The sequence below is a fragment of the Microcaecilia unicolor genome, chromosome 13 (genome assembly GCF_901765095.1).
Source record: "Microcaecilia unicolor chromosome 13, aMicUni1.1, whole genome shotgun sequence".
Taxonomy (NCBI): domain Eukaryota; kingdom Metazoa; phylum Chordata; class Amphibia; order Gymnophiona; family Siphonopidae; genus Microcaecilia; species Microcaecilia unicolor.
In genome coordinates, this window is record NC_044043.1 from 100,580,283 (window position 1) to 100,602,356 (window position 22,074).

General features: G+C 42.8%; 1 protein-coding gene across 1 annotated transcript in view; it reads right to left on the reverse strand.

The window, feature by feature from the left end:
• Positions 1–3,148: 3,148 nt before the first annotated feature.
• Positions 3,149–22,074, reverse strand: part of FBXO42 (F-box protein 42) — a 92,625-nt gene continuing 73,699 nt past the window's right edge. The window contains exons 5-10 of the mRNA XM_030222200.1: positions 11,787–11,940; positions 11,208–11,318; positions 10,022–10,118; positions 8,349–8,405; positions 7,887–8,003; positions 3,149–5,387 (exon numbers count right to left, since the gene is read on the reverse strand). Coding sequence (XP_030078060.1) covers positions 4,266–5,387; positions 7,887–8,003; positions 8,349–8,405; positions 10,022–10,118; positions 11,208–11,318; positions 11,787–11,940 — 1,658 coding nt within the window. The 3' untranslated portion in view covers positions 3,149–4,265. The remainder of the gene's footprint in view (positions 5,388–7,886; positions 8,004–8,348; positions 8,406–10,021; positions 10,119–11,207; positions 11,319–11,786; positions 11,941–22,074) is intronic.

Consider the following 22,074-nt stretch of genomic DNA (forward strand, 5'->3'; position numbering starts at 1 on the left):
GTTTTGTGATTCTGCTTAAGTTATTTGGTGTTGTGGAAGAGGGAATTCTTGATGGCATCATACTTATCACTCACAGGAGCAACCACACAAGCACAGTGTATTAACCATGTGTCTGTTTTCTATTATATGACTTTTACAAGCCCTACTTGACCTCTATCTAGTCTTCTGTGCTTGTCCTATGCTTTCCTGAACTACAATAGTTATGTCTCTGTTATCTGTGGGAGGCTATTCCATCTGTAGCTCAGCACCTATTTAATATTTAATCAAGTTACACTATCCTGAATAAGCAGTGAGATTTTACCCTCTGTAAAATACAAAGGACCATGCCACACATGAACCTTCACTTCTATTACACAGTGGTTAGAGCAGTGGGTTAAGAACAAGAGGAACCAGGGTTCAAATCCCACTGCTGCTCTTTGTGATCTTAGTCAAGACACTTAACCCTCCATTGTCTCAGACACAAACTTTTGGCATAGCAGTTTCTGTCTGCGTTAAGAAGCCAACCATATGGCATCTTCTCGTGAGCAGGTTTATTATAGGTGCTGAAGGCTCAAAAGAACAGGGGATCCACCTTAAAGACCACTTCCAATTTGCTGTTATAAGAGAAGAATAAGGGGCTGCGAACCACAGAAATGAGGACTCGTATTCCATTGACTCACCTTGTGATCTTGCACAAGTCATACCATCTCTGCCTCAAATTGTAAGCTCTTTGGGTCAGGAACTTGTATCTGAACCCTTACTACTATTGTACAATGGAAATATTTTATATTGTTTAGTACAAGAAAGAATGTATCACTCAGATAGGTTACTTTAAATACACACCATAGCAGAAGGGAAGAGGCAGAATTGAAAAATGATACTTTAATGGGTTGCATGACCCAAAACAATACCTTGCTTTGAAAACAGAAGAACTAACAATGAGATTTAAGTTTGTTAAATACAGTACATGTGTCACATATCAAAACATGGGGGGGGAGGGGAAGAGGGCAGAATACAAGGCACTGAGCAGCAACATTAGCTTACACAGAAAGCACCTGTGCGACCTTTCAGCAAATCTGTAGCCACAACATCGAGGCTGGAAAGACAAGAACAATACCCAAACGGAGATCTGAGAAGAAAAGGTGAGGACAAACACAATAATTTAAATAGTTGCTGAAGCTGGATTTTCATGGAGAAAGTAGCTATTTGACATTTTCAAGGAAAGAGCTTACCCTGTAAATTGAATGCAAAGATATTGAGTTCACCAGAGGACCATGCATCACTCCAGACCAGGAGTTCTCAACCCAGTCAAGTTTTCAGGGTATCCATAATTAATATGCAGGAGATAAATCTGCATACAATGGAGGTAGGGCATGCAAATCAATCTCATGCATATTTATTGTGGGTATCCTGAAAGCCTGATTGCCTAGGTATGTCCTGAGGACTGGGTTGAGACAGACTTCAGAGCATTGTAAACTTTTATTAAGCTGTGCTAGAGTGGCTCAGATACTGGGTCAGGATCTCTTTTTATTTCCTTTCCTTTGAAAATGTGTATGAAACATCACATTTAATTCCTTGTGGTAGAATAATCAAAGAAAGAAGACAATGGCTAGAACAGCATAGACAAGCCACCTGTGCTAAGAAGGTGCTATGGTCTACCAGCTTGCATTTACCATCAAAGGCAGATAACGCACATTGGTTCCCGAGGGGGGCAGAACGTTTACAGATATCTTGTTTGAATTACCCTCATCTGCATTCCAGCTCTGCTGACTGCTACAGAACCACAGCTCTTCAACTCTACACCCTTTCAGGGCTATACCCAAGGAAACTGAAGTATGCAAATTGCACCTAATATACCTGATGGATATTAATTTCATTCTGGACAGTCTGAAAACCAACCCTACTGTACTGTCAATTCCTCTTGTATGCAGAGTTTCCATTTAATGCACAAATGGTCTATTCTGATGCTTTCCTATCACACTGAACTGTTATCTTAACGCCCAATAAATAGCACACAGCTGTTAAACAGCAAATGTCCTCACTGCTATGGTCACATAGCACCAGTTCAATCAATCTCCGCATCTTTTAAGGCCTGTATTTCACTCTGCTTTGGTCAGGAAGCTATGCAGATTTTAAGTGAAATAAATAACAGTTGAAAAAAGGCAGATATATTCATTAAAAGAAAAACCTCACCATATGCACACTTCAAATCACTGTAGCTGAAGCTGTGGCTTACAAAATAAAGACAAAGCAGAAATATCCCAGCTAATTGTGGGTTTCATTCACTTTGTAGTTCAGCATCTTTTGTTGAAAGGGATTCCCGAGCACTGGTAACACAATTTTTGTGATTTTACAAAACGTGTTGTGTCTTGACCTTAGGGTACAGTCAGAGATCATCCATTCCCATCGCTTACAGGACTGGGGAGAATCAATTTCCAGCATTTCAGACTTTTCTCAGTACCAGAGAGAGAAGGGTCTCCGGTTCTCCTTGTGTATTTGGCATCTAATCATTACCTCAAATGGACCAATGCTGAAGTGTCAGCCTGTACACTGCTGTGCATTATACCCACAATTTCATTCCTAGACCTGGCTCCTCATCCTCAGACTAGGGCCTTGGTATTCACTCCGTCCTCTAGGTCTACCAATGGGTTGGGGTTTCAGGCTATCCTCAATGAATATGCATGAAGAGAACTGCATGCCTACTACCTACTCTGTTAGGGCAATTCTGTAATTGGATACATAAACATTGCCTTAATTGACATGCCAAATTGCAACTGCCAGAGACCTGGAATAGGTGGGCATGCCTAAATGTAGGTACAGAACCTTTACAGAACTGCCCCTATATGCAAATCTTTCCTATGCGTATTCTTTGCGGCGATCCCAAAAACCTGACCCATAGGCAGCCCTCAAGGACTGGGAGTAAAGGGACATTACAGATGCAGTGCTCATAGCTCCTGGGTGGCAGAATCATCTCAGCATACCTCTGGGCTGATTTGGGAGCATTTAAATTAGGCTTTAGAGGTAATCATGATCCCTTGTTGCTAGAAGAGAATAAAAATGAAGAAAAATCCTTGAAGCTGCCTGTATATGCCAGGTTGAAGGTCCAGTTCAGATTGGAATAGAGACCCAAGGAAGATATGGGGCACGAGAAAAATAAATACTCAATATCTCAAAGAGAGGACAGGATTTTATTTTTTAGCCTTTTACGTGTGAGACACATTCTGGATTTCTGATCTCTGCGCAGTTTTCAAGGACTTGGGTGTTTAAACGAGAGTCTAATACTTTAAAACTAATATACTGATGACTATTCCAGCCTGGCAGTAAGAATATTACAACACAAACAGGTCAGAAGTCTTACACTACTGTTTTCAGGGGAGGTAACAGGACCCAGGACAACCATTTTCTAAAGGTAACAGACAAGCCCTAGCATGTGGGTGCAATGCACAGGAAGAACCACATTTCTTCTCAAAATCTATCATGTGTTACTCTTTATGTATAAGAAATTGATCAACAAACAAGAGTTTAATACATTTTTTGACAGAATTATTTTGTTTACATTTCATATTGACCCTCCCCCCAAGCTCTCCGTCTAGTTATCAATTAATTTCCTTCCCCCTCCCATAAAAAGGAGCCAAGAAGTAAATGCAGCAGAAGTGCCACTTCCTGGGAGGGCTTTTCCCTTTAAGTAACAAAAGGTTTCCTTTGTCTAAACCCTGTACTGAGCTTTGAACTGTCAGTACACAAGATCAAAGATATTCTAGGTATGGCCAAAGGGGCAGGGCAGGAAATACTGCAGAGGCAACATTCAAGAGAGGTGGCAGGAACTGATCAGTGCTCTCACAGTGACACCTACTGGCTGGAGGTGTACACTGCAGCCATATGCCACTGTGGTACTTGACCCATGAGTATAAAAGGAGGGGGAGAGAGAGAGAAATGTGTGCAACTGGAAGGAACTTTCCGGGTCACGGGTCTTTCTGCCAAGGGCACTAATTTCCTCTCTCTGACAAGCAGCAGCAAATGGCTAACCATAATAGATGGGCCAAGAACCAAGTAAACGAGAACAGCAGAGAGCAGCGAGCTTTCAGAAGGTGCAAAAAGATGATAAACATGGAGCAAATGTAAAAAAAAAAAAAAACCCAGAGAAGTTAGACTGCGACTTTTGTCAACTGGTGGCCTTTTACTGTTTTCCTCAATTCACAGCTTAAAACGCATCAGGTAGTGTAAAAAATTTAATAAAATAAGAAAGTCATTGAAAGAAATCAGGCAGTTGAGCAGCGTTTGCCATGTTATCTTTTTGCTCGCACAAAATACAAGGCATTAGTTTTGGGGTAGTACTTCACGTTCTGTTTCTTGTCCATGAGACCACCAAATATGATCAGTTCCCCCCTGCCCTGCACCACTGTGTGTAAGCTGGTCTCAGGGGGCCCCACTACAGAGTTACTGTTAAATACCTTCCATTTCACACGCCCTTTTTCCATGATGTCCTTAATGTCCAGCACATACATCTGCATAGGTTTACAGTTCATGCTCTGATACAATGGCTTGCCCACGTTTAGTGACTGAGGCGGATGATGGCCCAGCCGCCGAGCAATAGGAGGTAAGGAATGTCCCTCAGCTTGGGTGAGGGCAGCTCTTGGAGCAGGTGCAGCTTCGGCACTGCTTCCGCCATGGACCTGGTTAACAGGGGATCCTGGTGAAGACAAGTTAGGAGGACTTACAGATAAAGACGGAGATGTCCCTTGGAAAGAAATGGAGGAAAGAGCTTTGACAGCCTCCAATCCCCTACGTAGAGCTCCTGGAGATACTGCAGCTGAGAAGGAAGTTGTAACATGAGGTGGCGTGTGGATTCCATTTGTATGTTCAGGGAGGTTTCTCACATTTCCACTAACTATCCTGTCCATACCATCTACCTGTCCACTAGGAGGGGCTGCTTTTTGATCCCAGTTCAAGTCTACAGCTCCCAATCTTAGATCTTTTGTATCTGGCAGGGATCCTCTTCTTGGAGGGAGAGAAAGACTGACTTTCAGATCATACCCCTCGACAGTGGACGGTGTACTAGGAGATAGTGTCTGCACTGGACTGTCCAAAGAGGCACCACCCACTGCCGCTGACCCAGGAGACAAGCTTCCACCATTCATCACAGGCGAACAGTCTCCTTTGGCTGGAGAGAGGCTTCCCTCACGGGATCCTGTCTGCCTTTGTGCTCTTGGTCGCAGTGTCCCCCAGCGGCCATTAACGCAGGGGGCTTCATCGGTGCTCCGGACTGGAGATTGAGACCGGTATTCCCTTGTTTCAGGGACCAAAGCTGGAGGGGTGGCACTGATGGGAGAAGGACGAGAGTTCAGGCTGGGACTCAATGGAGCCCTCCCACTAGGAGCCTGGCTGAAGACAACAACACACTGTCCCACCTGGAAAAAAAGAGAAAGAGGGACCTTATCCCACTGATAAATCTATTCATTAGGCTTACACAAGAACACTGTTACAATCCAAGCATTTCCACAAGTGAAGTGAACTGATATGGGAGCATCCCACCCGCGAATTAGTCTAGTCTACCACCTCTTGGCAACAAAAGAAATCCCAGGAGTATGGACTCATTTTCTTTAAAAATTTAGACATCGGAAGGGGGGGGAGGGGGTTGGTGCTGACAGGGGTCAAACTTCTAAGTTAAAATTAAAAAATCTTGAAGTTAATCGTGGCTTGGTACAAGGCTGTTAAACTCACAGGTTATAGTACATTAGATGCTGTTGATTGATTGTATCTATCAAAAAGCATAGTACTGTATGAGCTGTTTGCTGGTCTATGTGGAATGTTTTAACAGTAAACAAAGACTTCATGCAATTAAAAAAAAATTTTAGACAACATTCAGGACTTAGCTTCAGTATCACTTTCACAGAGGAAAGTTGTTATTCAAAGTCATTAAATCGCAGGAGGATTGTGAAAAATTACAAGAGGACCTCATGAGACTGGGAGACTAAATGGCAGATGACGTTTAATGTGAACAAGTGCAAAGTGATGCATGTGGGAAAGAGGAACCCAAATTATAGCTACGTCATGCAAGGTTCCACGTTAGGAGTCACAGACCAAGAAAGGGATCTAGGTGTCATCACTGATACGTTGAAACCTTCTGCTCAGTGTGCTGCTGTGGCTAAGAAAGCAAATCGAATGTTAGGTATTATTAGGAAAGGAATGGAAAACAAAAATGAGGATGTTATAATGCCTTTGTATCGCTCCATGGTGCGACCGCACCTCGAATATTGTGTTCAATTCTGGTCAAAACATCTCAAAAAAGATATAGTGGAATTAGAAAAGGTGCAGAGAAGGGCGACGAAAATGATAAAGGGGATGGGACGACTTGCCTATGAGGAAAGGCTAAAGCGGCTAGGGCTCTTCAGCTTGGAGAAAAGGCGGCTGAGGGGAGACATGATAGAGGTCTATAAAATAATGAGTGGAGTTGAACGGGTAGATGTGAAGCGTCTGTTTACGCTTTCCAAAAATACTAGGACTAGGGGGCAAGTGATGAAGCTACAATGTAGTTAATTTAAAACAAATCGGAGAAAATATTTCTTCACTCAACGTGTAATTAAGCTCTGGAATTCGTTGCCAGAGAATGTGGTAAAGGCGGTTAGCTTAGCGGAGTTTAAAAAAGGTTTGGATGGCTTCCTAAAGGAAAAGCCCATAGACTATTATTAAATGAACTTGGGGAAAATCCACTATTTCTGGGATAAGTATAAAATGTTTTGTACTTTTTTGGGATCTTGCCAGGTATTTGTGACCTGGATTGGCCACTGTTGGAAACAGGATGCTGGGCTTGATGGACCTTTGGTCTTTCCCAGTATGGCAATACTTATGTAAGAAGCAAAAAAGAATGGAGGGGAATGTCATATGACAAAACAGGAAACAATAGAGAGAGTATTTTTATCTGCAGAGCACACACAATTGCCTAGCTCTGAAAATTAAGATATGAGCCTGAAGATCAGCAAATATTTTGACATCAGCTATCAATTGTTCTCCATCCAGATATTTCTGGGCTTAGTGGGACTGTCAGTACTAATCAAGTACAGAATAAACCCCCCAAAGTATTGATGGGGGATTGAAGAAGTTTAGGGGAAAAATGTATGAGGACCCAGTATCATAAATACAAATTATGATTTTTTTTTTGTTTCTTGGTGGAAACTGGCCACTCTCCATGACTGCAATCAAGAAAAGCTCCATCACCTAATACTTTTGGATTTAGAGAGGGGGATTAGCACAGGCTCACAGATCACTGCATCATACACTTCAACAGTTTCCACTGTGCAGCACATTCAGCATGATGCTGTGGCAGGATCTGCAAAGGCTGGGAGCATCACATCCCCAAATCTCAGGCACAAGCCCCTCGGCGGTTCATGGTTTTCTTTTTATACCCAGATACCAGCTTGTGCTGAGTGGCACTCAGAGAATGTTAACCAGAAAGTTATCCAGTTAGTGGACTGAATATCGTCAATAAGTGGGTAAACTCCTGGCTCCATGCAAGCTCCGGCCTTGCGCTACTTGGATCATGCGGAGGCGCTCTACCTCGATAGCGGACATTCAGTGACACTGTCTGGATACCGCCACTGAAAATCCAGGGATGGACCCAGTCTGCAGGACTTATTCAGGTAGGATCTGTTCCTGTCTGCATAAGACCTGCTAAAGATTTTTTCATTTAAACTTATTTACTGCTTCTCAAGATGTAAATCCATCCTCTAGCTATGGAGTGTGTACAGCTCAACCACGTTGCTCAAGGTGAAATGAACAAAGAAATAAGATGAACCCCAGTTAACTGCAGAGGAGCAACAGATAAGCTGGCATAAAGAACTGACACTAAGTGTAGCCCTTCTTATTTAATAACACTTTACTGTCTGAATTCTCTAATTCATCCTCCTCACCCTGCAGGCGGGGTGACACCACAGTTCAGGGGCGCCATGCTCTTCGTTCTCCACTTTCAGCTGCTGCCAGGTCCAAGGACTCGTGTGCATGTGCAGTAGCCAGGCATCCTTAAAGAGCTATGAATCACAATGAGATTTTAGTACATAGCATTTTAAACACATCCACAGTACTTCACTGCTTAAGTCCCCCATCCCCCGCCTTCCAATTCTGTTATGGTATTGGCCAAACACACCAATTCCTGGCCCTGTCCCCAAGCTCTCTAGTTGCTGATGCCATCTTGGGCAAAATACTGACAGGGTCATGACCCTAGTGCTCCAGCCCATTTTGCTGCCTAAAGAATTGCCACAATGACATTTCAGTTTTGTTGGTAATCCACAGGAAACTGCTTTTCATCCTGTTCTGAAGACTAAAGGGGGGCAGAGCTAGTAACCAAAAGAATGAACCATTATAAATAAACTTACTGCATTTGGCCCACCACAGCCTCCAAGGATTAGAACAGTTTCATCATCAATAACGATCTAAAAGGGGAAAACAGAGATCAGAAACATTCTTCATGAATGAACAGAAAACCACTTATGCTGATATAAGAAATGTGTGGAAGATTCTCAAATCCAAAGGTTAGTAGACATGGAGAACAAAATCTTCCCAACACTGGAACAAGCCCTGAAGAATCCATCAGTATTCAGGGAATGAGCAAAGAAATGTAAAAATGTCAAATAAAGCTAACCTGCTGTAAACAAAGCATCATGGGAAGGCAATTTGATCACTGTGGACTATAACATACTAGGCCACCACTGCCGCCTCCCCAAAAGCAAAGTATATACCATCAAAATAAAATTTCCACTGTTCTTGTGTCATCCTCCGACAATGCCTTGGAAAGCAGATGAACTACCTAATCACTACATGGTTGGAGAGCTAACAGTCGGGTGAGCCTTGGAGATAGGGCCGTTTTCCTCTGTTCACAACAGGCAACTCAGTACACATTGTGGCTCAGGGCTACCTGCACTGCCCAGTCCTGTGCGTGACGCAGACAGACTGCAGTGCCCCAGATCTCCACAACCTATAAAGGGCAATCGTGGGGATAAAGAGTGCTGTGCTCTCTAAGGTTTGTTCGTCTGCTATGGAAAGAGGTGCAGAAGATATAGGAGAATGCTAAGGAAAACACAAGAAGCATCATTACGACAGACCACCAGCGATCCACTGAGCCGGGCTTCCTGTTTCTGATTCACTCGGAAATACTCAGCAAATCCTAATAGGGTGAATCCATTCTCCGTTGCTCACTCCCACCACTAAGATAGAAGAGGAGCCGACAGAGGAAGGAAGAGGAGGAAAAAAGGAGATATGATAAGAGGAAGCCTAGATGTTGAACGGGAAATGGAGAAGTAAGTAAGATAGGCAGAAGAGATAAAACACAGATGCAGAAAAAAATCAGAAATAAAATAAGCTGAAGAAACAAGATGAAGAGAGGAAAAACAATGAGGAACAGGGGCATACTGACAGTGAGGAGGGCTCCCAGGCAGTAAAGATCATTGCCCCCCCCCCCCCCCTCTTCCCACTGCAACTGCTGTCCCCCTCATTTTAGTGGGCCCTCCCCGGTCCTATCTTAAAAAGCCCTGCTGGTCTAGTAGCTTTGCTGCCGCTACTCTGCCCATCACCGCCATGTTTTCGAAATGGCTGCCGAGACTTCTCGCAGTAGTCTTGCCAGTGCCACAGAAAGTCTAGGCAGCCATTTTTTAAATACAGCAGCGATGGGCAGAGTAGTGGCAACGAGAAGGAAAGGGTGAGGTTCTTTCCTGCCCCCATAGAGGCCACTAGACCACCAGGGCCCTTCAAAGTACGACCGAGGAGGGCCCACTGAGGCTCAGAGGGCTGTAGTATGCGTGGGGGGTGGTAGGGGAAAGAGAGAGAGAGTCTCTGGGCCCTCAGGCACTGCCCATATGGTCAGTCCTCCCCTGATGAGGTCGCACATAAAAAAAAAAAATGATGGATCAGAGAGGTTAAAGCTACAGAACAGTTTATTTCATTCCTGGATTTACTTTAAATTGTTGGACTTGGTTTGTACATTAGTCTCAAGCTCCAGACCGACTTAGCTGTTCCTGGTCAAAGTGATCAAAATGTAACAGGAGATGCTCACCTGTGACTGGCCACCCCTGGGATGAGGGCTGGGGCCAGAAATATTTGGTTTGGACCAAGCCCACTGCTCCAGATCCAAGACCCATACATCACTGCTCCTAAAAAACCACCACAAAATACCATGATCAGTACACATGGGCGCAGTCAGAGAAGACTGTGGGAATACTTCACTGTGCAATCCTGTTTCTCAACCCCTGAGGTTGCTTGGCTTTATTAAACAATTGTAACTGTCACCCCCCCTTCTCCCTCAGTCATGCACTACAAAGGCAAAGAATAGGTATCCATGGAAAAGAAACACATTCACGCTATTTGTGACCATTTCTGCTGGCTGCTGTAGAAACAAACTAAAGAACTGAAGAAATAATGTTATAATTACTGGAGAAACCACTTTCAAAGTTGCTCTTTATTTAACAAAAAAAAAAAAAACAAACAACAGTTTGCACAGTCTGTGCCCCCCCCTTTCCATGTGCGCTGTACAGTACCAATATAGCACAAATGTCTGCCATAAGTTGAGGTCACTGGGCAGGGTCTCAAACATAGGTATTGAGTAAGGGAACTCACAGCAGAAAGCTATCAGAAACCAGATATCTGTGATCCAAAAATGTGTCTGAACCGAGACCACATCTTACCTCTATGAAATGGAGGTTAAGACTTTTGGATCATGAAATACTGATCAGAGAGAGCAATGTCAAACACCACTCGGAGAAAATCAGACTGGATGTATGAAAATATTATGGAAAAATGTTTGGGGCCACTGTAGATCCGTCCCTCAGCAGAAGAACATGTTTCAAGTTATAACATTTGTATTTCTCTATTAAAGAAAAAGTTACAGGGGGAATTCAGCAGTGCCTGACTTGTATATCAATTCCCCTCTCAACCTAAAATGGGCTTTTTGGTTTCATTTTATTATTCTAATCAAACCAACAGACTGTCAAGGGACCACTCCATTCAGACCACTCCTCCCCTCTAGGTCACAGAGGCACACATACATACATATGCAGAGGGGTGGGAAAGAATTCATGAACCATGCTCTACATGCTTTCCCCACTTGTCTAAATTTTCTGTATAGGATTTGCTCTCCTGTAGCTGCATCATAATCCAAGAATCTGCTGTTTACCAAGGTGAGGAAATGGAAAAACTTTCAGGTCTCATCCTGGAATCTGAAAGTCTCCTGACAAAGGACTTACATTTGTCGAGAGCCCAAGGAACCACCAAAAACGATCATTTTGTCTCCTATGACACATGAAGAATGACCTGCCATAGGGGGAGGCCCATGCGTAGTCACTATACAGTTCCACCTAAACAGAGAGAAAAGGTTCAAAATCCCCCTTTTTCATACATAAAGCAATTTATTGGGAATAATTAAACTGCACAGAAACTGTACCTGAACTTGATTTTTACCTTTTCAGACTATGTGATTTAGAAAGCCAGGATTGCAAATGACATAATACAATAGTCTTTCTTCTTGGGATTTACTCATTTTCTCTACCCCTGACAGAGTGCGGAAGGGGGGCAGTTTTGTTTAAAGGTTAAGTACTGTTCTTACACTTCCCCTCAAGGTCATGCCTAGCCCACCCTGCTCTACTCATCCTACAGCTTGAACAGTCAGCCTTTGCACTACAGTAGGAAGTGAATAAAATGTGAATTTGCTAGCAGGTGGCAAAATAGGGCCTTCACTTGCACCTATCACAAGGGCACGTCCATCACTAGTGGACTTTATGATGAAGAATTCACATTAGACCTGGTCCCCTCCAGGTAGCACCTACCAGTTTTTGGAGGGCGAGTAGGTGTGTATCTCATCAAAGAATCTCTCAGGCTGGTGCAAAGGGTAAGGGCTCGGCCGGGTCCAGCCTCCGAACAGCACAAGAAGTTCCTTGTACACAACTAAAGTGGCCCCAGCCTTGGGGGAGGGATACGAACCTGGGGGAGGGGAGAGAAAAGAAGACAGCAGATAAGAATATCACCAATCAGCAAGGAGGTAAAAGGGATGCAAGTCAGATGTGTGCCAGTGAAAGATCTGAACAACATTTCTGAGCATGGTCAAAGCCAGAAGCATTTCAGTTCTCGCATATAAGCAAGGTACAACAGGGACACAACAGTGTAAAAAACAATTCTTATCAAGTTGTTTTGTTACATTTGTACCCCGCACTTTCCTACTCATGGCAGACTCAATGCGGCGGGCAATGGAGGGTTAAGTGACTTGCCCAGTCACAAGGAGCTGCCTGTGCCGGGAATCGAACTCACGTCCTCAGTTCCCCAGGGCCAAAGTCCACCACCCTAACCACTAGGCCACTCCTCCACTTAATGGATGAGGCATTCACACTGGAGGTAGAAGGTATGGAAAACAGAGGAAACATCTAACAACAGGGCCCATGCAGAAAGGTAGCACAGATGGCAACATGATTAGTCTGATGTCTGCACACATTTCTGGGTGTACGATGCAGAAGTGCAGAAAACGTCACAGACAGCGAGATCACAAAATATTAAAATGAAGGGTAATGAGGCTGTGAATGCAGAAGGGTTAGCTTATTCTTCTGCAGTAGGATCTGGGAGGATTTAATGCCACTTTCTTCTTTTTGCTGTGAGCCTAACAGTACCAGCAAACTAACTGAGTAGAAAAAATTGAATCTACACATGTGCTGGAATTTGTGTTTTATACAGAAATACTGGCATCAAAAAAAGGACGTTTTCAGACACCAATATTTCATCTGCACAATAACAGTCCGGCGCCCACTCACATGTTTATTGTTGATCTTATATACCTCCTTTCACAGCAGATCAAAGCAGTGTACAATAATAAAAATAGGAAACGGAACAATATCAATCAAAGGAGAGCCCAGCATTGAAGGCCAGGTTTGTCCCAGTATGGCAATACTTATGTACTTATAAAATACACCGCCAAAATACAAAATAGCAAGCAGCACTGTATTAGCTGCCAAGTTCATACAAAGTTAATTATTTCCAGTGGAAAATAAATCTGTTGGCTGCCTGCTATGTGACTATTCCATCACTGTTTCATTATTGCTACCATGTATTACATATTTAGGACATATGCCTTAAACACAGTTTAAATTTGTTTATGCAGACCTTACATACACATGGTATTGCTTGTTAAACCGAAAGGCAAAACCTAAGGTTGGTTAAACAATTTGGTATAAACTGTGTTATGTCGGGGGGGGGGGGGGGGGGGGGGGGAGAGCCCGCCTGGACTATCAGAGTCCAGGTCGGCAGGGAGGAGGAGGGGTTTATAGAGAGGAGGGAGGGAAGTGGTGGGTGGGAGGTAGGATTTGGGGGATGGTTCTATAAGACGGGGGGGGGGGAAGGATGGGAGGAGAGGGGTAAAATGTTAAACTTTGATGACGAACTGTACTACTCTTTAATCTGTTGTATTATCCTCTGGGACAAAGTTTTTGTTTGTCAAGTTCTATTATCAATAAAAAAGGTGAAAATTTAAAACGGTGTTATGTCTTTATTTGTTTTGTACTGCTTTGGGTCCTACTGATCTGTACATCTGTTGTGTTATTTTGACAGGTGGGCTTACAGGGAGGGAGGTAGGGAGGGGAAGAGTTCTTGTATGTTCCCTGTAAAAGTTTATATTGTGCCATGTTGGATGGTTCACTCATTTTTCTTGTTCTATATGAAGCTTATCAACCAATTTTTACTTTTGCTTTTAATAAAGTTGATTAAAACAAAAAAAGTTTTGAATGTTACTGAATTCAGTCCTATCTTTATGCAATGACCCATAGCCAGTTAAGTTAGGGTTCCTTTTACTAAGGTGTGTTAACAGATTTAGTACGAGTTAACAATGCACGCTAAATACGACATCCAATGGGACTTGATATACCGTCTTTCTGTGGTTTTTGACACTACATTCAAAGCTTACATAGTATATACAGGTACTTATTTCTACCTGGGGCAATGGAGGGTTAAGTGACTTGCCCAGAGGGGAATTGAACCCAGTTCCCCAGGATTAAAGTCTGCTGCACTAACCACTAGGCTACTCCTCCACTAGCAACAGTCCACCTAGAATTCCATGTAGAATCTCAATAATTCAATATCATCGGACCTTAACCGGCCAAGTGTCGACTCTGCTCCGGAACACCCCAAAATAGCCAGTTTTGATTTGGTGCTAATCAGTTATTTTCAGTGGCATTAATTGCTAAGTGCCACTGAAAATGACTGGTTAGCCAACAATGCGCAATTTAACCAGCCAGGAGCCATTTCTGGCTGGTTAAATCACTTTGAATATTGACCCCTTCTAAATCAGCCAGTTTCCAGGTGTTAAATACTTGAAAGTTAATACAAATAATTTAAACACCATTCTTTAACTGGAAGCCAGTATAGTTTCTGCAGCAAAGGGAATGTGTCTCTCCCAGCTTTCCCCCAGCAATAACCTAGACAATTTCAAGTTTCTTTTATATTTTATCAACAAACACACATAAAAACCTGCAATAACCTGAAGTGCTTAACAATAAAGACTGTATTACTGTAATTTGCACATTTTCATGCAAATGCTTCAACTGATAAAATAATTTTAGAAAACTATTTTTGATTACAGACTCAATTTGCCCTCATCCAATTCCTTCCCAATTAATCAGGAATGCACAGTCTTACTCTCTCATTACACAGACATATGGGCTTCTTAACCCTGACAAAATTCTGAGATTTCTTGACCAACATCTGCTCCCTCAACCCCTGACCATCAAAGACGGTGCAGCAGACAATCAGGGCATCTCCCCTCTTTCTAATGGGCAACTACCAACATTAAAAAGTGCAGTGGTGCATCTTTTCCTAAAAAACCTTGATCAGGACAAAGCTGAAAGTTACCGGCCCGAACAGTCTGCGTTCAACTCAGTAATTGCCTAGAAGAGAGAAACTGGGTAAAATCCATGGCAGCCTAGATTCAGAGCTGGTTATAAAATGGAGATGGTCCTTATAGACATACTAGATCTTCACAGAAATCAAGACAGAGGATTTTTCCTTCGGTGTTAAAACTGCTTAAGTAGCTTTTGACACTGTGGATCATAATATCATGCTAGCACGACTGGCAGAAACAGGTATCAGTTGCACAATACTTGCCTGGCTCAGATTCTATTAGAAAGGAAGTACAGTTTGGCAGCACCTTATAGGCACCTTGGGAAAAGACTGATTCAGTCGATGGACACTCGGTTCCACATCTACATGAATGATGTGCAGCTACTCATCCCTGCACAACGTTTAAGCTGTTTAACAGCAGTTCAAGGATGGGCTAAAAACAAAGAATAATTAGGTTTTATCTGCTAATTTGCTTTCCTTTAGTCTCTCTAGACTGGCACAGATGAGTTATGCACTCTGACCAGCAGAGGGAGACTGAGAACCACCGAATTTCCCTTGAAACAGTTTGTTCTCAGTCTCAGGAGAGCCTGAGCAGTCCCAGCTTGATTTTCCCCTGGTGGTGTTTGTTTTTCCTTGGAGGGGGTAGTATTAAAAAAAAGAAGAGGAGACAAGAAAATGCCTGTGTGTGTATTTCTCTCTGCTGCTGGACAGGGGTTGAGTTTGTGGAACTTTGACAGAACTCAAGTAAAATACAGCTGCTGTGAGACCCTAACATAAGAACTTAGCTTAGCAGAGTTTAACAACGGTTTGGATAACTTCCTAAAAGAAAAGTTCATGAGCTATTATTAAAATGCACTTGGGAAAATTCACTGCTTACTTCTAGGATAAGCAGCATAAAATGTATTATACTGTTTTGGGATCTTGCCAGGTACTTGTGACCTGGATTGGCCACCGTTGGAAACAGGATACTGGGCTTGATGGACCTTTGGTCTGACTCAGTATAGCAACAATTATTTACTTATGTCACAAACCAGATATCAAAATCCCTTTTAGGAGCCACAACCCCCCCCCCCCCCAAATCACATGCCAGGAACCTTGGGGTACAGCTGAAATCAACACGCCGATACACCAAATCCATGCAACTTTCAACAGCTGCCTCTATTATATGCAACTGCATTCTAACTGTACATCAAGGCGGCAAGTCTTGCCACACTGGTTCACATAACAATACCAAGGCTGGATTACTGTAGTGCACTTTATACTGACATGACTATGATGAGCTTGTACCAACTCCAATTGATTCTGAATGTGCATCTTGACAGACAGAAGGTTGGAAGCAACTTGACCACATCTCACAGTATTTCTACACCAGTGCAATACAGGCCTAAATTTAAAACGCCGTGTCTTGGGAGGAGGTAATTGTGGGGTATATTATATTTTCTGTTGGGCTGTTATGATGTTTCTTGCATCACTGTGAAAGAACACATGATCTAGGCTACTGCTGTAAACAAATGTCAAAGACTGTTTCTACTGTTCTCTTATATTATATATAAAATAAAGAACGTTTAAATGTAAAACTGTATCTGACCGTCAAGGCGCAAAGAAAGTGGGCCACAGTACTTGAACAGGATCTCCCTCTAAGCACTCTCAAGCTTGCCAAGGCCCATCCCAAGGATGACACTCTCTCCAAAGAAAATCACATGATGTGACATCCACAGGTCTGGCTATTCTCCCAAGCCTGATGGAAGAAGCAACTTTCTAGATCTCATATACAAAGACTAACATCAGCTGCACAAACTACAGCAGGACTTGCTCATGACACACACACACAAATACAACACTTCTAGTGACTCCATGTGCAATTTTTCCCTTGTTAGTCACACTGATCAAACTCCTAATCCTCCGCATCTGCTTACCTCCTATGTTATCTATTAAGAAGTTTTAAAAATGTGTAGTTCAAGTCAGGGGCATACCTATGTGGGGCCACGGGGGCATGGCCACCCCAGATTTGGCCCTCCCCCCGACCCTTTTGACCCCCCTTCCCGCCGTCGTCAACCCTCCCCCACCACCATCAGGTACCTGTGCTGGCGGGGGGGTCCCCAACCCACGCCAGCCGGTCCTCATTAGTGCCGGTCTCTGTAGGTACGTGCAGGACGTCAGGACGACTCACTCAGAACAGAATCCTTCCAGATCAGCTGCAGCAACGCGTTGGCCTGGAGACCGACGCTGAAGAGGACTTCGGCTACCCCCACCAGCACAGGTACCTGACGGTGGCAGTGGCGGGAAGGGGGGGGGAGGCTAAAATGTGCCCCCTCACCTCGGGCTCTTGACCCCCTTCCCGCCGAAGTCTGGCTACGCCCCTGGTTCAAGTTCATCTTTATTTGATATACCACCAACCAGGCATACCATCGCAGGAGTTAACAATAAAATAAATAATCAAAAAGAAAAGGACTAGAATATAGACAGGACAGAAGAAGAAAAAGAAAAGGCAATAAAAAGTATCATAATAATCATGTTAGAGAAAAGAGATTCTAGTCCCTGCAAGCAAGCAATACACACAAAGGATTGGTGACGATCAGGAGAAAGACAGAAAAAGACTCGAGTCCACCATTGTTGCAAAAGTTTATTCAGGTATCCAAAGGAAAATCACACTGACCTGACACAGAACAATTTTGTAAGTCCCCTGCCAAATACTTTGATGTCTCTTTTTCTACAATACCAGAATAAAGAGCTGGCTTAAGAACATAAGAACAGCCACACTGGGTCAGACCAACGGTCCATTTAGACCAGAATTCTGCTTTCAGCAGTGGCCAATCCAGGCACAAGTACCTGGCAGAATCTCAAATAATAGCAACATTTCATGCAACCAATCCCAATAGCAGGCTATGGACTGTTCCTCCATGAACTTGTCAAAATCTTTTTTAAACCCAGATACACTAACAGCTGTTACCACATCCTCCAGCAATGAGTTCCAGAGCTTAACTATTCTTTGCGTGAAAAAATAATTCCTATTTGTTTTAAAATTATTTCCATGCAACTGAGTGTCCTCTAGTCTTTCTACTTTTTACAATGAGTGATATGCTTTGATGTCCCCATGCATATCTCCTACCCACCCCCATCCTCCCACCCTGTCAGACTGTCATAGTAATGCTTGAATGTTTTCACTTATATACACTGTCAGCTAGAACATTTGCTTATTTCCGTTCTGAGGAAGAAGGGCAACCTTCGAAAGCTAATCAAGAAATGTATTAAGTTATGTCCAATAAAAAAGGTATCATCTTATTTTCTTTTCCATGTTTTATTTTGTTTGATTTCTATTGATAACCTACAATGAGTGAAAAATCAATTCACCTCCACCCGCTCCACATCACTCAGGATTTTGTAGACCTCAATCATATCCCCCCCTCAGCCGTCTTTTTTCCAAGCCGAAAAGCCCTAACATCTTTAGCCTTTCCTCATATGGAAGTAGTTCCATCTCCTCAATCGCTTTGGTCATTCTTTGAATCTTTTCTAATTCCGCTATATCTTTTTTGAGATAAGGCGACCAGAATTGAACACAATATTCAAGGTGAGGACACACCATGGAGCGATACAGAGGCATTATAATATTCTTGGTCTTATTTTGTATCCCTCTCCTAATAATTCCTAGCATCCTGTTTGCTTTTTTGGCCGCCGCCACCACACACTGGGCAGAAGATTTTAGTGTATTGTCTATAATGACACCTAGGTCTTTTTCTTGAGTGCCAACTCCTAAAGTGGACCCTAGTATTAGATAACTATGAACTATAACTTGGATTTTATGTATGTAAAATTTGTAAATCTTTGAGAACTTTAGGGTTCTTTGGTATAGAAGTGTTTGAATGAATAAATGAATAAACAAATTTTGAACAGTTCAAACTAACAGTTTAGTGTCATCTGCAAATTTAATCACCTTAGATGGTGGAGAGGAAAACGGTAACGGAATTCAAACATGCGTGGGATAAACATAAAGGAATCCTGTTCAGAAGGAAATGATCCTCAGGAGCTTAACCGAGATTGGATAGCAGAGCCGGTAGTGGGAGGCGAGGCTGGAGGTTGGGAGGTGGGGATAGTGCGGGGCACACTTATACGGTCTGTGCCAGAGCCGGTGGTGGGAGGCGGGGATAGTGCTGGGCAGACTTATACGGTCTATGCCAGAGCCGGTGGTTGGGAGGCGGGGCTAGTGCTGGGCAGACTTATACGGTCTGTGCCCTGAAGAGCACAGGTACAAATCAAAGTAGGGTATACACAAAAGTAGCACACATGAGTTGTCTTGTTGGGCAGACTGGATGGACCGTGCAGGTCTTTTTTCTGCCGTCATCTACTATGTTACTATGTTAGTCGTCGTTTCAATTTCCAGATCATTTATAAATATGTTAACCAGTCCCAGTACAGATCCCTGCAGCATCTCTCATGAAGTCAAATGTTTTCTGGAAATCTAGATACACTACATCAACCGGCTCACCTTAATCCACATGTTTATTCACGCCTTCAAAGAAATGAAGCACATTGGTGAGGTAAGACCTCCCTTGGCTGAACCCATTCTGACCCTGTCCCATCAAACCACGTTTGTCTATGTGTTCTGTAACTTTATTCTTTATAATACTTTATACTATTTTGCCCGGCACTGAAGTCAGGCTTACCAGTCTTTAATGTCCTGGATCACCCCTGGAACCCTTTTAAAAAAATCAGAGTCACATTGGCCACCCTTCACTCTTCAGGTACTAGGGGCCATATTAATGACAGGTTACAGATCAGTTGCAGATCAGAAATTTCATGTTCGAGTTTTTCAACACACTTGGATGTATACCATCCAGTCCAGGTGATTTATCGTTCTTTAATTTGTCAATTTGGCTACGTAAGTCTTCCAGGTTCACCAAGATTTCTTTCAGTTCCTCCACATTGTCACCCCTGGAAACCATTGCCAGTATAAGGAGATCTCTTACATCCATAAAGACCAAAGCAAAGAACTCATTCAATATCTCCGCTATGGCCTTTCCCTCCCCGAACGCTTCTTTTGCGCCTTCCTGATCTAACGGTCCCACAGATTCCCTCGCAGGTTTCCTGCTTCTCATATACCTGAAAAAAGTGTTACTATGAGTTTTCGTCTCTGCTGCAAGTTTTTCTTCATATTCATATTCTCTTTTAGCCTTCTTATCACAGACCTACCAATCAGAAACCTAACCAGATCATCTCGAACATATTTAAACCTCCATTACCCTAACTGCAAAGGACTTAAATACAAAGCAACCTACGCATCCAGCTTCTCCTCTATAAGTACACAACTATGGAACGCACTGCCAAAAACTGTGAAAACAATCTACGACCACCTAAACTTCAGGAAATCACTAAAAACCAACCTTTTCAAAAAGGCATACACCACCGACCCAACATAAATACCTACACTCTGCAACACAGCATAACCAAAGCTCATAATGGACATTAGATAACCTTTCCTCTCCTTGTTCCCCATCATCCCTGAAACACATGTACCTTCAATCGACCACAATATCACCTTGTATGTGTTTCTCTACTGGACTAGGCGAATGTACCTTGAATCAACCACATTATTACCTTGTATTTGTTTCTCTACTGGACTTGGCGAATGCCTTTACGGTACTATGTAAGCCACATTGAGCCTACAAATAGGTGGAAAAATGTGGGATACAAATGCAACAAATAATAATAAAAGTAATAATGCTTTGCATCTGGCTTGACAGTTCTTATGTTGCTTCTTATTTTCTTCATTCGGGTCCTTTTTCCATTTTTTGAAGGATGTTCTTTTGGCTCTAATAGACTCTCTCACTTCACCTTTATCCATGCTGGCTGTCATTTGCTCTTCTTTCCACCTTTGTTAATACATGGAATACATCTAGTTTGGGATTCCACAATGGTATTTTTAAACAACATCCACAACCAATTTAAAGCCTTAACCTTTGCGGCCAATCCTTTCAGCTTCTTTTTAACCATTTTCCTCATTTTGTCATAGTCATCCTTTTGAAAATTAAAAGCAGCTACAGTAGATTTCTTTAGTGACTTCACTCCAGATATCAGCTCAGATTTGATCACGTTAATAACCACCATTTTTCAGCTGATCCAACACCGATATCTCTCTTACTATGCACCGCATTCCACTAAGGGTTAAATCCAAAATAGCTCCCCCTCTTGTTGGTTCCTGGACCAGTTGCTCCAAGAAGCAGTCAATTATTACATCTAGAAATGTTACCTCCCTACCACTCCTTGATGTAACATTTATCCAGTCAATATTAGAATAATTGAAATCACCATTATAATGTTGCCCAATTTGCCAGCTTTTCTAATTTCTGTAAACATATTTTCGTCTGTTCGTTCTGTCCAGGACGGTAGTATAGCCCTACCAGTATACTCCTTCCCTTCACACTGGGAATTTCTATCCATAAAGATTCCATGCTGTTTCATGTTGAGTGTTTGTTTGACTCAATTCCCTCTTTAACATATACCACAACCCCCCCTCAAATTTGATCCACTATCATTGCAATATAATTTGTACCCTGCTAACACAGTGTCCAATTGATTGTCATGCTTCCACCAGATCTCTGAAATGCCTGTTATATCTGCCTCTTCATTTAGCGCTATATACTCCAATTTTGCTGTCTTATTTTTAAGCATTTGTATACAGACACTTCAAATTGTGTTTTTTTCCTTGCATCTACGGGTTGCTTTGAAGTTAACGGGGATAATTTGCATCCTTTGCTCTGTTCTCCCATTGAACACACCTGGTTTTCTTTCACCATTATTGAAACTTTTATCGGGATTCCCTAAAGATCCTGTTTCCCTTCGAGGATACTCCATGCACTTCTGGGCAACTGTCAGCCCCCCCCCCCTTTTTAGTTTAAAAGCTATTCTTTCTCCTTTTTAAATGTTAGCGCCAGCAGTCTGGCTCCATTCCAGCTAAGGTAGAGCCCAGCGTTTCAGAACAGGCTCCCCCTTTCTCCAGAATGTTGCCCAGTTCCTAACAAATCTAAATCCCTCATCTCTATTGTCTCAACCATGCACTGAGACTTTGGAGCTCTGTCTGTAGGGCACTACACATGGAACGGGGAGCATTTCTGAAAATGCCAACATGGAAGATCTGGATTTAAGCTTTCTACCTAGGAGCCTAAATTTGGCTTCCAGAACCTCTCTACCATATTTTCTTATGTCATGGTACCCCATGTACCAAGAGAGCCAGGTCCTCTCCAG